General features: G+C 38.0%; 1 protein-coding gene across 14 annotated transcripts in view; it reads left to right on the top strand.

Moving 5' to 3' along the window:
* The window catches only part of MAPK10 (mitogen-activated protein kinase 10), a 355,889-nt gene that overhangs the window by 302,467 nt on the left and 38,609 nt on the right, over positions 1 to 14,813 (top strand). For 9 of the 14 annotated variants that reach the window (XM_089670551.1, XM_089670549.1, XM_089670550.1 and 6 more), the window contains 4 exons: positions 651 to 833; positions 4,321 to 4,445; positions 7,301 to 7,339; positions 13,492 to 13,524. In XM_089670551.1, coding sequence (XP_089526677.1) covers positions 651 to 833; positions 4,321 to 4,445; positions 7,301 to 7,339; positions 13,492 to 13,524 — 380 coding nt within the window. The remainder of the gene's footprint in view (positions 1 to 650; positions 834 to 4,320; positions 4,446 to 7,300; positions 7,340 to 13,491; positions 13,525 to 14,813) is intronic. The other 5 variants (XM_089670556.1, XM_089670555.1, XM_089670564.1 and 2 more) reach the window with 3 other exon arrangements.

Here is a 14,813-nt window from a genome sequence, read left to right as displayed (position 1 = left end):
CTTTATAAATACTGTATAATAATAATAATAACTTATTTTACATTAAAAAGCAGCAGCATGTCCGACTGAGAATATGACAACTTTTAGCGAGGATTCAATACAATCATAGGTGTGCATTTCAGCTATGATGAAAAGTTAATCAAATATTAATATGTAATACTCAAAATGGTTAACTTATTACCAGTTTCATGTATTAAATATACAGTATATTGGTCCAAATTGTACATGAGGAGGGTTTACCTAGATCCTGCACTTGGCAAGTCTGTTGTGCTAGTAGAATTGTGAGCTATACCTACTACTTTTTAACCAGCCAGGGTAGTATGGTTTTGTGAAGACTGCGGGTTTCACGCAGTGTCAGAACCTTTCAATTACATTGAGGAAATCCAAATATATTATATTTTCTTTTATTAGCATCTGCCTCCCTATTTCTATTAGGTTGTTGAGTCATCACTGTGTTCATCTCCCTGCTACACCATGCATAATCAGCATAGGGAAAATCCCATGTAAAAGTGCTCTAAGCACATACACCAGCCTCAAAATGTGGATCGTTCACACTCAACATCATATGGAAAACATCGTGCTGTATAAGATTGCACTGATACAATATTTGAAAGGAGAGTTTGTTTTTTTCCTTGACTTGCATTTTCTAGATATTGACCAGTGGAACAAAGTTATAGAACAACTGGGAACACCGTGTCCAGAGTTCATGAAAAAACTTCAACCAACAGTTCGGAATTATGTGGAAAATCGCCCCAAATATGCTGGTCTCACATTCCCCAAACTTTTCCCAGATTCTCTATTTCCAGCAGATTCAGAGCATAATAAACTCAAAGGTAAGTTGTATAACTTTTTTATTAGAAGATTATTTTTTTTTTCAATTGCAGTAGTCATTTTTTGTACATATTGCCCACTCTGGAAACTCTATTTTACCTTGTCTAAATTTCTTTTTATTTACTGAGCACTACATGCAAACAGAAAAATTCTGCATCAATGATTTTTATAATATTAATTTTAGGCTAAGCTCCATGGGCAGTCTGTTAAAAATAATAAGAAATAACTCTCCACTGACTAACAAAAATCTACCATTTAGGGACTGCAATACGAGACAATAGGGAGAATTTGATTGCTGAAATGAGCAAATAGTGGCTAATTCTTATACAGGCCATACACGACTCAAAAAATGAAAGTTTTGTCGACCAAAAAAGGAAATAGCTCATATGATTGTGCCATCAATTGTTTTGTTTTCCTAAAAAAAAAACAGCATGTTGGATCAGGCACTTTCGATTGCCACACAAAAATCGTGTGTTGCAGCTGGTACACCAATGATGCAAAAAACAAACCTTTTGACAATCGACATGGATTTAATTCATTTTTCAACTCATCTATGGCCTGCTTGAGTCATGTAAGCTCCTGATACACTACACATATAGCTAGGTTTTATCTCACAAAGGGCAGTGTTCTGCAGCAACAGCAATGAAACGTTTTTGAACAGTTATTTTTTTGGCGTTTTTTTTACATGGTCATCAGTACAAATGAATCTCCCACTAGTTCCAACAGTTCTTGTTTGCACTGAGCAAGTAGCTTGTCTATACAAATGCAGTCATTCAGTGCTAGTATAGCTTCATCATCATAAGGACATTTATTGGGCCAAGTTTGAGCTGCTGCAAAGTGATATTTGCAAGTTTTGAGTAGTGTATTGGTTCAGAAATGAGTGAGAATTGTTCACAGAGACTGGAGAAGTTAGTGGTAAAAACAGCAGCACTGAAAAATGTATGTGATAGTCTTGGGAAAACTGAATAAATATGTATCGCTACCCCCTTGAGAGTCACTGGTTTTGGGTCTCCCTATTTTCCTGCATGGCCAGGCAACGCTCATTTTCCAACGTTCACTCAGAGTCAATAACCAGTCCATGGGCTTGTTTTTTGTTGTTTTATTTGAGGATAAACAACTTGGATAGGGGTAAATGGGATGCCTAGCTTGGCTTGAAACTGTTAACTCTTGGTCCCCTCTAAGTGAACCTCTTCAGACCCCAGCTAGAAACTACCAATCCACCTGTCTCTTGAAGAGTATCCCGGAGTAAGAGATTCTAGTACAGGCTTGCTGCACTATTACAGGGAGAACTGGTTGGGTATAGCACCTAGCAGCCCTCCCTCCTGATGGCCCCAGGGGTATAGGGGTACACTGTTCTTGTATTCTGTAGCTTTGGAAAAACTGCTTTCAGGCTTTTACTGGGCTGGTTTTCTTCCAGGCTTACAGGCTGTCCTTCCTTAGTGGACTGTAAGGCAGTGGAGCTCCCTCCATCAACTTCCTTCCTTCCTTCCTTCCTTCCTTCCTTCCATCCTTCCTCCAGCCTCCAGCCCAGAGGCAGAACCCCCCTTCTCCTAGGCTACACAGCAGCACACCTTAGCGCTCCATCTTCCGCCCTGCTGGCCGGCTCTCTCATAGTTATGGGCCAGTCTGCCACACTACCAGGCCTCCTGCCTGGTATTGGTCAAACTCCCATGAATATGCACATCACCTGCTTCTAGCCTACACCCACTGGCTTCTAGAAACTTCTCCAAGCTTCTAGAACCAGGGGGTGGTACATGAGGACTGACCTGTACAGCCCCCAACCTGTCCTGAAGTAAACCCTCTGACTCACACCCAGGCTTTTAACAAACCTCTAACTACACTCACAAACTATGTACACAAGAGGGCGCTACAAATATAGAAGGAAACTTAATTTGTTGTGTGGCCACCACATTCATTTGCACATATTTGTAACTGAAACCTCTGTTTGTATTAGAATGTAGTTTATGTAGACAAAGTGTAAAATGTAAAATACAAGAATGTGGTTTATATTAGGGGTTCTAGAAGGGATGAATGCTGGTAACAATTTTGTATTATAAATGCAATTCCTACGTTTTTTATGCAACATGGAAAAACTATGTATATCAGGGTTAGTTTAGCTTTATATGAAATTAGGTTTAGACCGGAGTTAATGCTGAAGACACCTTTGATATTACCACTGCTCGATCCTGTCTATAGTGCAGACACGCATGCACACATTAGTAAGATACAACTGTACATATCTGTGTGCTTTGTGACCATTGTATGATTTGGTTTTCTGATATCCAATTCTCTTGGTAAGTGTATGGCTATCCTAAATGTTAAATTCAAAAGTGATTCATAAGTATTTAAACTAACAGCAGTGCCAAATACAAACACTTCCTGGTGCCTGAGAGTATGCATTTTATTATCTGGGGACCCTGCATCCAACCTCTATATTATACACCAGGACTCAACTTTTAAGCTGACTCTACCTACACTGACTTAATATGCTACTCCCACTCTCCCTCCCATTCAGAGCCTTCACTTGTCATGAAGGCATCCATGTTGGAATTATGACTGGTTAGGCATAAGCTGAGGTCCTACTAATAGTAAAGGCTTGGGGCCCAGACTTCCCAGACAAACAGAATAGGTTTAGTGGTAGCAATCGTGCATGCAGGTATTTTGACACTTTGGGGGGGATTTACTAAAACTGGAACTTTCAGAATCTAGTGCAGCTGTGCATGGTAGCCAATCAGCTTCCAACTTCAGCTTGATCAATTAAGCTTTAACAATAACACCTGGAAGCTTATTGGTTTCTATGCAGAGCTGCACCAGATTTTGCATGTCTAGTTTTAGTAAATCCCTTCTATTAACAATATTGAAAACCGTAAAGACTGCACACATTGTCTACGGGTCATTCCTAATTTGCAACATCCTGGACAACCAAAACAGGAACATAGGGGGTTAATTTACTAAAACCAGAGAGTGGAAAATCTGGTGCAGCTCTGCATAGGAATCAATCAGCTTCCAGGTTTTATTGTCAAAGCTTAATTGAACAAGCTGAAGTTAGAAATAATCCAAATCAATGTGTATTATTTAGTCTGTGTGAAAGCTATAGAGTCTGCAAACTATGGTATATATATGGTATATATATTTTATTTGAAAACTGATCAGTCCTGATTTAATCACTGCCCTAAAATGCCTGGACAGTACAAATATCCTCTAAATGGAAAGTAGACAGTCTAATGCATTTAGTAAGAGGCATGGCGAGTTGTAATTTTTGTCACAGTTTAATTAAGAAATTAAGTAAAATTAGTTTTTTTTCATATTTTAGTATACTGTTTTTTTCATATTTAACATAATGTTACCAGTGCAGTGCAGCCATTATATGACTGTTGTGATGGTGGTCAGGAATACTGACTGGTGACAGTATGTAAAAAAAATAAATAATAATAATATAAATAATAAATATTTGTAATAATATTTTTGCTACTACTTTTATTTATGCAGCCAGTCAAGCAAGAGACCTCTTATCAAAGATGCTTGTTATAGATCCAGCTAAGAGGATATCGGTTGATGAGGCACTACAGCACCCGTACATAAATGTATGGTATGACCCTGCGGAGGTGGAGGCGGTAAGACATTTTATTCTTCTATGTTGCTGACGCATGACAGAAAGACATATGTGATGAAAATTGTAGACATGTTTTAGTTTGATAGGCTGCCTGCGAAAGAGTGGGAACATTTGCCAAGTTTTTATTATCTGCTATCTCATTGAAAAAAATCCCTTCACTTCCTGACATGACAGGAATTGAGAGAAAATCTCCCCAAAGTTAGGTGAAAGTGCACTTTTGACCATTGCCACTATAATAAGCATTGCCATTAGTAGATTTTCTCCTCCCTCTTGTTTTGGTGTTAGCAACAGGATTTCCATTCTGGTGTCATTTGTCACTGGGATAGGAATTAAAGATGAATCTCTCAAACATGGCCACAGACCAGACATAGGTATCAACCCAAAACTGGGCTACATTTAAAGGGCAGCTATACTTTTATATAAAAAAAAATTGACACCAAAAGACAGAACAGTAAAATTATAAATAGCATTTACAGTGGCAAGAAAAAGAATGTAAAGTCCTTGTAATTAGCTGGCTTTTTGCAGTAATTTGCCATAAAATGTGATCTGATCCTCATCTAATGTAAGTCACAACAATAGACAAACACAATACTCTGAAGCTGAAAAGTCTGTGGGTTCACAGTAAGTAGCCTATGCCCCCGGTCACATCAAAGCTGATTTTGAAATCGTGCGACTTACAGTGAAGTTGCACGATTTCAAAATCGGGTGACCTGCCGATTTCAGTTGTGATTTGCAAGGCATCTGACACGGATGTCTATGCAAATCGCAACAGCATGCACTACTTTAGAAATTGGTGTGGCTCTGACCAAGTCGGAACCGCACTGATATGACCGCTCTAATAGCGGACAATAGGGTGTGACTTGGCATACGATTTGCAAGTCGCATTGCATGTAAATCGCATGCCAAATTACACCCGATGTGACCGGGGTGTTATAGTATAGACTAATAACTTCAGTTACACTAATTGGAATTAATAGTTTGCACACCTGGTGTCCAATTAATGGAATGAGTTTGGAGGTGCGGTTTAGAGCTACTTTGATAAAAGGCATAATACAATTTTAAGATTGCTGTTCATAAGAAGCATCAGCTGATCTGCATGAGGCTGGAAATGTATATAAAGCAATCTCAAAGTGTTTAGGCTTCCATCAGTCGATAGACAAATTGTCTATAAACGGAGACACTTTTGTACTGTGGTTACTCTTCTTAGAAGTGGCCATCCATCCAAGATGACTCCCAAGGCACAGCACAGAGTCTTCAGTGAGGTAAAGAAGAACCTATGAGTAACAGCTAAAGGCTTGAAGACATCACTGAAACTGGTAAACACCCCTGTTCATAAGTCTACCATGCATAAGTCTTTGTACAGGCAGGGTGTCCATAGTAGAACACCACAGGAGAAGCCGTTGCTTTGCAAAAAAAACATTGATGCACACCTGAAGTTTGCCAAAGAGCATCTTGGCAATCCACGGTGCTGACAGGAAAATGTTTTGTAGACTGATGAAATAAAAGTTTATGTTTGGAAAGAATACTTGGTGCTAAAAAAACACAGCTTACCAACATCAAAAAACATTATTGCAATGGTGAAGTATGGACTACTTGCCATCATCGAGAGGAAAAATAATTCCTAGGTTTACCAAAATATCCTACAGGATAATGCCAGGGTAGATGTCTATTGTTGTGACTCAGATGAGAAGCAGATCACATTTTATGGCAAATTACTGCAGAAAACCAGTAAAAGTTATAGTAAAGTCTTGGTATTTAAAATTTGCTCCAGGCAGGGTTTTATATAACAGAGACCATAGCGGTCATAAATCCCCCCCCCACCTGTCAGCGAGTAATACGATCTGACCTACACATGTGCAGCTCAGATCACATTTACAGCTCACTCTCTGTGCTGCGGCGATGTGACTCCCGTGTGCAAGATTGGGAGTGACTCCGCCACAGCTTGGCCATTCAAGGTGCCAAAGATCTGAAACCCATAAAGGACCCCATGGAAGATGGAAGCTCCGGGGGATCCATGACAGCGTTGCACTGGAGAGCTCCGTTTGCAGGTAAGTCTGTCATAATGTTTTAGTATGAGATGCATACTAGTACATTATGACTTAAACCTGACAGGGGACCAGCTTTTTTTGTTTTTAATAAACGACTTTACTACCGTTTTTAATGCCAAGGGGTTCACGTGCTTTTTCTTGCCACTGTATTCTTCTGTATTTTGTTATTATCATTAGACAGATTGTTGAATATTTATTGAATATCCCAGTTGTGTTTAATTTTTGGGACTGATTTATTAAAGCTAAGGTCATTTTGACCCCCCCTAATCTGATTGGACAACCATAGGAGGGGATGAAAGATCAGCTTATAGTAAATAAACTAATATGAGTTTATGGAGAGGAAACCTCTGAGAAGGTAGCTCTTGCTGTTAATTGACAGTAAGAACACATGCTGAGAGTCAGTCCAGCACAAGTCTATTTTCATAGTTTCACCCCCATTAGTACAACCCACCTGGTCCAGCACTTGCCACTAACCCCATTCCAGTGCTTTTCACTGTGCTTGCCAGTCAAATAAGAAAGGCACTTATTTTTTCTATCGGAGAGGATAAAGCTTCCTTTCAGATGCTCTCCATGGTGCTGAGAGAAATAAAATATAGACTTTATTGTCGCAACCTATGATCTTCTATACAAAGCTGACTTGCTTTTAAACATCACCAGCATTCCTTGTACCTAAAATTATAGCACTTCAGAGGTTTTACCATTGTTCTGTGTAAATAGAGATAAGTAATACTAACCAGAAAGAATTGCAGAGAAATGTAAAGCTTATTGTGAGCCTCATACTGAGGCATCCATCATTTGTTTCACACAGCTACAAAGATTTAGAGATGACACATCAACCACCTTACAGGTACAATTTATTTTTTTCATGGTCATATCATATACAGAAATGCAGTGTAAAAAAAAGTTGTACAAAATACATATTTTTCCTTGTATTATACCATTGCTTTAAGTTACTTTCCAATGAGACGTATAGAAATAAAGACTTGACCTAAGTTTTGCAATGTAAATAAGCTAGGTTTCCTTACAGATGATGCATGCATATTTACAGATTTTTATCATTTAAAATATGCTGTCCCTTCAGGTATTTAGTAAAATGAAAATTACTTAATGATAAAAATGTAGCAAAAAGAGGCATTTATAAAAACATATCCTAAAATGCCTTTTTAGTGAAGAATTTCAACCCCATAATACAATTTTATATTGTCTCCAAGTATTGTGACTACTTGCAATAGTCACTTAAGTTCCAGCCCCTAGCCTCCCCCACCAAAAAAAATTAAAAGTCATCAGCTACAAATACTGTCACTGCTAACTTTTAATATTAGGGTACTTACCTGTCTAGGGATCCAGCAGTGTCCTCACCCCTAGCCAATTCTTCAGTTGGCTAACGGGTGCTGGCGCCGCCATCTTGACTAAGGGAAACAGGCAGTAAAGCCTTGCGGCTTCACAGCCGTTTCCCTACTGCACATGTGTGAAGAGTGCTGTGTTTTGTGAATGGGCTGCTAGTCAATGAGCTGGACATTCGCCCCACCCCACAGCCCTCTGGGACACTTCTCATGTGGGGGGGGTGAACTTCCGGCTCAGTTTGCCTCGGCGAACTAAGCCGGAAGTGGGGGCGGTTACCTGTCAAACCAGGTTCCCGCTCCCCCCCAAAAGGTGCCAAATGTGGCAGCGGAGGGGGGGAGGAGGCAGATAAGTGGAGCTTCCACTTTTGGGTGGAACTCCGCTTAGCAAGTACTCATGTATCTATTTATCCATTACTAGTCTTTTCTCAGACAGACTGCCTAGACTACTTTTTATTAAAACGTCTAACATCATTATTACCAGGAGCTTGTTATGTATTGCTTTATTATTACTTTTCCTAAAAGCTATATGTTGGCTTTGTTGTTGTCTTCTTTCTAAGGCCTCTTGCACACAGGAGTAAAACATGCTGAGATTTTTACTGATCTGAAATGTCTATGGGACATTACACACAGCTGAGTAAAGATCAGTAATACAGTGTTGAGTACAGAGCAGTAAAACAAAAATAGAATTTTTTTTCATTCAAGTGCAGTAATTTACTCGCATAATCATTTACTCGTCTATAAGCATGTTTATGGAAGTATAAATGAGTATATTACAATACCGGCAATGAAGACGAATCGTACTCGTCTATACGCTTACACACCTTTACTCACCTATACTCAACATTACTCAAGCCTAACACACAGTTTCTGGCCCCTTGCACACGGGAGTCACAAGTCCTCGAGTAAACATCAGTAAATTATGACACCCGTGTGCAAGGGGCCTAAAAATGCTAGGTGCAGTAAAATCAGAAGTCCTCATTTATATACTTTTTTTGGGGTTAGTGACTCAGCATTATAGCCAGCCAACCAGCATTCACAAAATGGAAAACAACATCAGCAATGGTAGCCTTTATGTTTCCCTTGGGAAAGTTTTCTTTAAAGCAGTACTAAACCCAAAAACAAAATGTGGTGAAAATAATGGGGAAAAAAGTAAATCATTCTAACAATTAATGCAGTCACCACATCTAAGGGTTGGTAAACTGCAATATATAACATTTTTGTTTTTGGGTTTATTACTGCTTGAAGTTTTAATCAGAGACTGTGGATGAAAAAAAGTTTTAGGGCCAGACTGTAGAGTGCGTTAAACAAAATGTAGGGTTGAATGTGTTCAACATATGTAGTTTAATATATTTTCATGAGAGAAATATAAAGTATTCACTGTTTTCATATGCAGTAAAGTTACATGAAATAGAATGGTTTTATATAAAGATAAGTCATATGCTAAGACTGGCCATAATGTTGGTTTAGAGTCATGCTATAGTTAGTATAGGCAAAATGGGGTGGGCAAGGTACAAATTAAGTGTAATTAATGAGTTGTACTTTAAATTCATCAGTAGACATGTGCAGAACGAAAAAATTTGTTTCGTTTCATATTGATGCGTTAAGTTACTCATTTAGTTTCATTACATTCAGAAAAAAATTTGTTTAGGTTTGTTTTATTTTGTTTCGTTTTTGACTGGATCCGAATTTTCCAAATGGATTTAAAGTATTCAAATCAAATTAAAAATATTGAATCGATCCGAATTATTTGTGAAGAATAGATGGTTCTACTCTTTTCAAAAATAGAATTTCAAAAGAGGGCTATATTCTTTCTGTTGTATTCTATTTAAACCTTTTCTATTCTACTTAGACATGTGCAGAACAAAAAACTTAATTTTGTTTCGGATCGATTCGTTAAGTTACTAATTTTGTTTCGTTGCATTCATAATGAATTTCATTTAGCTTAATTTCATTTTATTTTACTAAATTACTAAACAGTTTGCCACTAGTGATGGGCTTTATGTTCGAGTTGAACGTAAGTTTGACTCGAACATTGGCCGTTCATGTGTTCGCTGAACACATGAATGGTAAGGCGTAATATAAGTTTTTTACTTGTGGGCTACTAAGTGGTAAATAAATAAATAAATAATTTAAATTAACAGCTATTGTAGTGGTGCATCAACACTGATACACATACCCATAAAACTATGCAAAATTAATTAATAATAATTTAATATCTGTCGCACTCCACCAACTAAACCAATCCGTAAAATAAAATAAAATGGGAATTAAATACCAACATATAATTAAGTGTGAGATAATATAATAATATACCTCCTACACCAATCTTAAAACGTGCTGAAGACTAATATATGAATAAATAAATGTGCTGAAATTTCATATGGTTCAAAAAACTTCATATATATACTCCAATGTGCCCAGTAATCAATGAATTAAACAAATGTGCAAAACTGACAAAAAATACTAATATAATAAAATTGTGCAATAAGAGAAAAAATTAATGGATATAAATAATGTGAGAAAGCCCACTCTGTGATTCAAATCTTGCTGTGCAGAGAAATATAGGCGCTCACCTCACTTATAGCCAAACCGTGAAGTAAGGCTAAAAACACTTTTGTGTCCTTGATTGAACAAGATGTATCAGGATAATGATGGATGGACCGTAATAACACCCTTCTCCCACTGGTTGTCTCCTGGACTCACTCCTGGCCTCACTGAACCTTAAAAGATGGATAAGGTTTTCTCTCCTCGTCCTATAGGGGTCTGTATACTGCCTGCACCTCTCCGTATATCAGGTTATCATGCAAAGAAATAGATGCATAGTGCCTTATCCTTTATAAAATTGCTTTATTCAAACTTCAAAACTGTGCACTCACATATTATCAAATCAAATAGAGCTGTATGAAAATACGCTATGCCTCAGTGTGTGCTCATGCACACAGTCTGTACTCGCCGTGTTGTAGATCCAAATGGCGTTGTGACATCAGAGGCCCTCCCCTATGCGTTACGCCACCGGGTCACGTGGCTTCATCCGGGGGATTCAATCAGGGGGATCAATTGTCAGTTTTGCACATTTTTTGAATTCATTGATTACTGGGCACATTGGAGTATATATATGAAGTTTTTTGAATTTCAGCACATTAATTTATTTATATATTAGTCTTCAGCACGTTTTAAGATTGGTGTAGGAGGTATATTATTATATTATATCACACTTAATCATATGTTGGTATTTAATTCCCATTTTATTTTATTTTACGGATAGGTTTAGTTGGTGCAGCGCAACACATATTAAATTATTATTAGGTAAGGTAAGGTGTGCCGCACCCCACAATGCACTGCTCCCTGACATTGCATTGTGATTGGCCAAAGCAATGCTTTGGCCAATCACAGCACATGATGACATCACAAGGGGCGGGGTAACCACACCCCTTGTGATGTCATCACACCATTTAGGAATTGTCATCGCAGCTCAGCTGTCAGATGGCCGAGAACCAGCATCGAGAGTGGAGCGCGGTTTATTTTTCATTTTTTGAGTCAGCGGTTGCAGCGGGCATTGTGATTGACGTTGGATCTACTTCAGGGGGACATTTGTTTTATTTTTGATTTTTATTAAAGGACTTGTCAAAGACTGTCTCCTGTAATTTTCTACTACACTTTTTTTTGTGAATGGGTAGCAGTACTATGTACTGCATACTCATTCACATAGGGGGGATGGGATCTTGGGGCCCCCCCTGTTAAAAGGGGACTTCCAGATTCTGATAAACCCCCCCGCCCGTAGATCCCCAAAACCACTGGCTAGGGTTATATACTAATTAATTATTAATAATTACTCCATAACCTTAACCCCCTAAAACCTAAAAGAGTTATAAAATAATAATAACAATAATTTAGTATTAATATTATTATTTTTATTAATAATAATAACAATTTATTTCATTTTTTTAAGGTTAGGGGTTATTTATTATGATTTTTTTTATTTATATTTGTATTTATTTTATTTATTTTGCATTTATTTATTCATATTTTATTACTAATTTTTTAAACATATTTTCATTTGAGCAGAAAATCAGGGAAAACAGGAAATAAAAAGAGCAAAAGAACACCAAAATGTGCCAATTGCGCGTTTCTATTCCCTTCTGAGAATACAAACGCACCAAAAACATGCAAATCTGGCCAATTTTTTTTTCCAAAACTTTTTTGAGCTTCAGGTGTTCTGCTACAGGTGACTTGGAGTGGAGATGTGAACCATCTCCATAGAGTAATATTGATTTTTTTTCCCCCTGAGCATTTTGGAGCTTAGAGCTTCGCGTTACAAAATGCTTAGGTGTGAATGCGGCCTGAGTCCCATTTAAATAATAGTTGCTTAAAAACCAAAAGATAGGTGAAGAGGTGCTGGTGCCATTAATAACAGAAAAATAGGTGACCACTTCCAGGTGCTCCACATGGAAAGTTAGCTTACCAATGCCGGCAGAGATCAATTCCCAGGTTGTGCTGTCCTGTTCTGTGTCTAAGCGATGTCTGTAGAGTTTCACTTTCTGGCTCAAGAAGGACCACTTTGTTGGGGAAACCCAAAACTCATGGGTTTTAGTAACATTTTGACTGCTGAAGCCAGATTGAAAAGTAGATGTGTTTATTATACAAGCATGTAGCTAGAACTACATACAGGAAGAGCAGAATCATACAGTGTTGGATTGAAAGTAATGCTCTGTCTTGGAAAATTAATACAATTTATATATCCTAAGATGGGTGGTCCCTAGCTATCTGACTGCTTTGAAGTTACATTCTGGTTTCTGGTGGAGTTCTTTGAAATGTAAATGGTCATTCACCCAAATATGTTACTTCCCATTGCTTCTTTAGATAGCAATCTTCCCAGCTGGAGGTGTAAATAGCATTCTAACACAAGAAATACAGCTGTTATACAATAAGACTTCTAGTAACAAAATATACATTCAATATATATGCACTTAATCAAAACTAAAATGTTTGATATATAAAATGGTTATTCCAATTTGCCCTCACAATCCCTCCTCTTGGACATCATACTGTCCAAACAATTATCCCTTCCTAAAAAGAAATTTGAGAAACATATTTGCTATATCAAACAATTCGTACATTAGTTGTGAACAGTTGGGTTCTTGACTATTCACAGTGTAGAGGTTCATTTGCTGACAATTAAAGCTATGTAGGGCCTAACTAGATGTGTATATTAGGGGTACTGGTAAAATGGAACAATTGTAAGATTACTAGGTCTCATTACACATGCAAAACCTAATATAACATATATTTTGAAGAAGATAACGACACTTAGTTTACAATTCCTCCCCTCCTTTAAATTCCCTTACATATCCCTCTGTTTGCCTAGTCTTAGTTAAATATTTCTTTCTAGTTCATATTTCTCCTGATTTATGCATCCATTTTACTTCTGCAGAAAAATCTTATTTTGCTTCACGAAGACTGAAAAATACAAAACATTAAACAAAAAATTAAAAATCAAAAAGTCTAAAAAAAACTGTGTGTTGGGCTAACAGTTTATGAACGCCAAGTCTTTAGTTGATTCCTCCAATGTATCCTTGACAGCTAGTCCTACATAAGACTGTACTGCAACACCTAAGAACTCATACAATGTTCATACATAATATTTTCTCCTCTTCAGGACCATCGCAGTCCACATGACAAGAAACTTCCGGTAGGTGTGCAGATCTGTTGCAATTATAGCAAACTGAGCTTTGACTTATTTTCATGGACAGCTGAAATGATAAGTATAAAAGTTCTTCAGATATTTAAAAGTTTTGAAACCACTTTTCTCCATCACTGTTGTTTGTGGCTGATGTCATAAAGTCCAGGAATAAGGGAGGATATTTTTGAAGATGGCGTCATTCAGATTGCTAGTCCAACATTAGATATTTAACAAAAATGCCCATGAAGCCATGGTGTTTTTATTTTCTTGCCGAAGTAAATCTATGTTATAGAGACAATAAGACCTAGAAGAAAAGAAAAGAAATACATCTTAATACAAGGAGAAACTATTCTCACTTAGTATAATGTGTTACTCAACTGTCATCCAAACTAACTACACTATTCAGAATTCAATCACAAACAATAGGCTATCTAAAAGGGCGCCTATCATGTATGGCTGGGGTCAGTGACCAGGAACATGTAAGCACAGAGAGAGGAGACTTGGAGAGCACAGAATACAGGACTTAGAAGAATGGCAGGAGTACAGTTCAGCACTGGGGTACTGGTCTTAAAGGCAAGCAGGACACAAAATGCTAGTAAGAAACACTTGTAGCACTGGGGATCAGGTCTCACAGGTAATGCAGGTACACAGGATACAGCTGATGTATCAAGGATTCTAAGACAGGAAGGATACCCAATGGTACCATCTGGGGAGAACACACCATGTGTGCACATGCAACAAGGGTGAGGGCCCTTGGAAGGGCTAAGGAACTGCCTTGTCTTCTCCAGTGCTCTTGAAGGTAGAGATGGGTTTGCTGCAGACAGTCCCCAGGTTGCGATCCTCATACTCACCCAGGCAGGAAGCTACTGGGAATTACCAACTGATAAATGAGAACTTCTTGCAGCGTTGAGGCACAGGGATCACTGGACAGTAGGGAGCTCAGTTCAAGCTGACAGGTATGCTTGGAAACATACAGACAATGGGAACCAGAACACAGAGACACACAAGACAACTAGAGGTAGATAGTAAAGCAAACTGGATTCTCTAAGAGCAGGTAGAGATGCATGGTGACACCGAACAGGAAACAGGATTGAAATACATTCGGAGACACAAAGGCAGACTGCTAAGACCTTTAAGGTATAAAGCCTGAGACAATGAGCCACTTTAGGATAAAAAGAGATGGCCTGGCTGGGCTTGTAGCTCATTAAATCATCAGCAGGAGGTTAAGCAGCCTTAAACACAAGTCTTGTGGGACAATAGGCAACAGCAGAACCTTTAAAGTTAAAGTCATGGAACTA

Source organism: Staurois parvus, unplaced genomic scaffold (assembly GCF_062004578.1).
Source record: "Staurois parvus isolate SC_StPar_1 unplaced genomic scaffold, SC_StPar_1.0 ptg000091l, whole genome shotgun sequence".
NCBI lineage: Eukaryota > Metazoa > Chordata > Amphibia > Anura > Ranidae > Staurois > Staurois parvus.
Note: the sequence above shows the minus strand (reverse complement) of the source record. Positions and strands in the feature narration are given on the sequence as shown.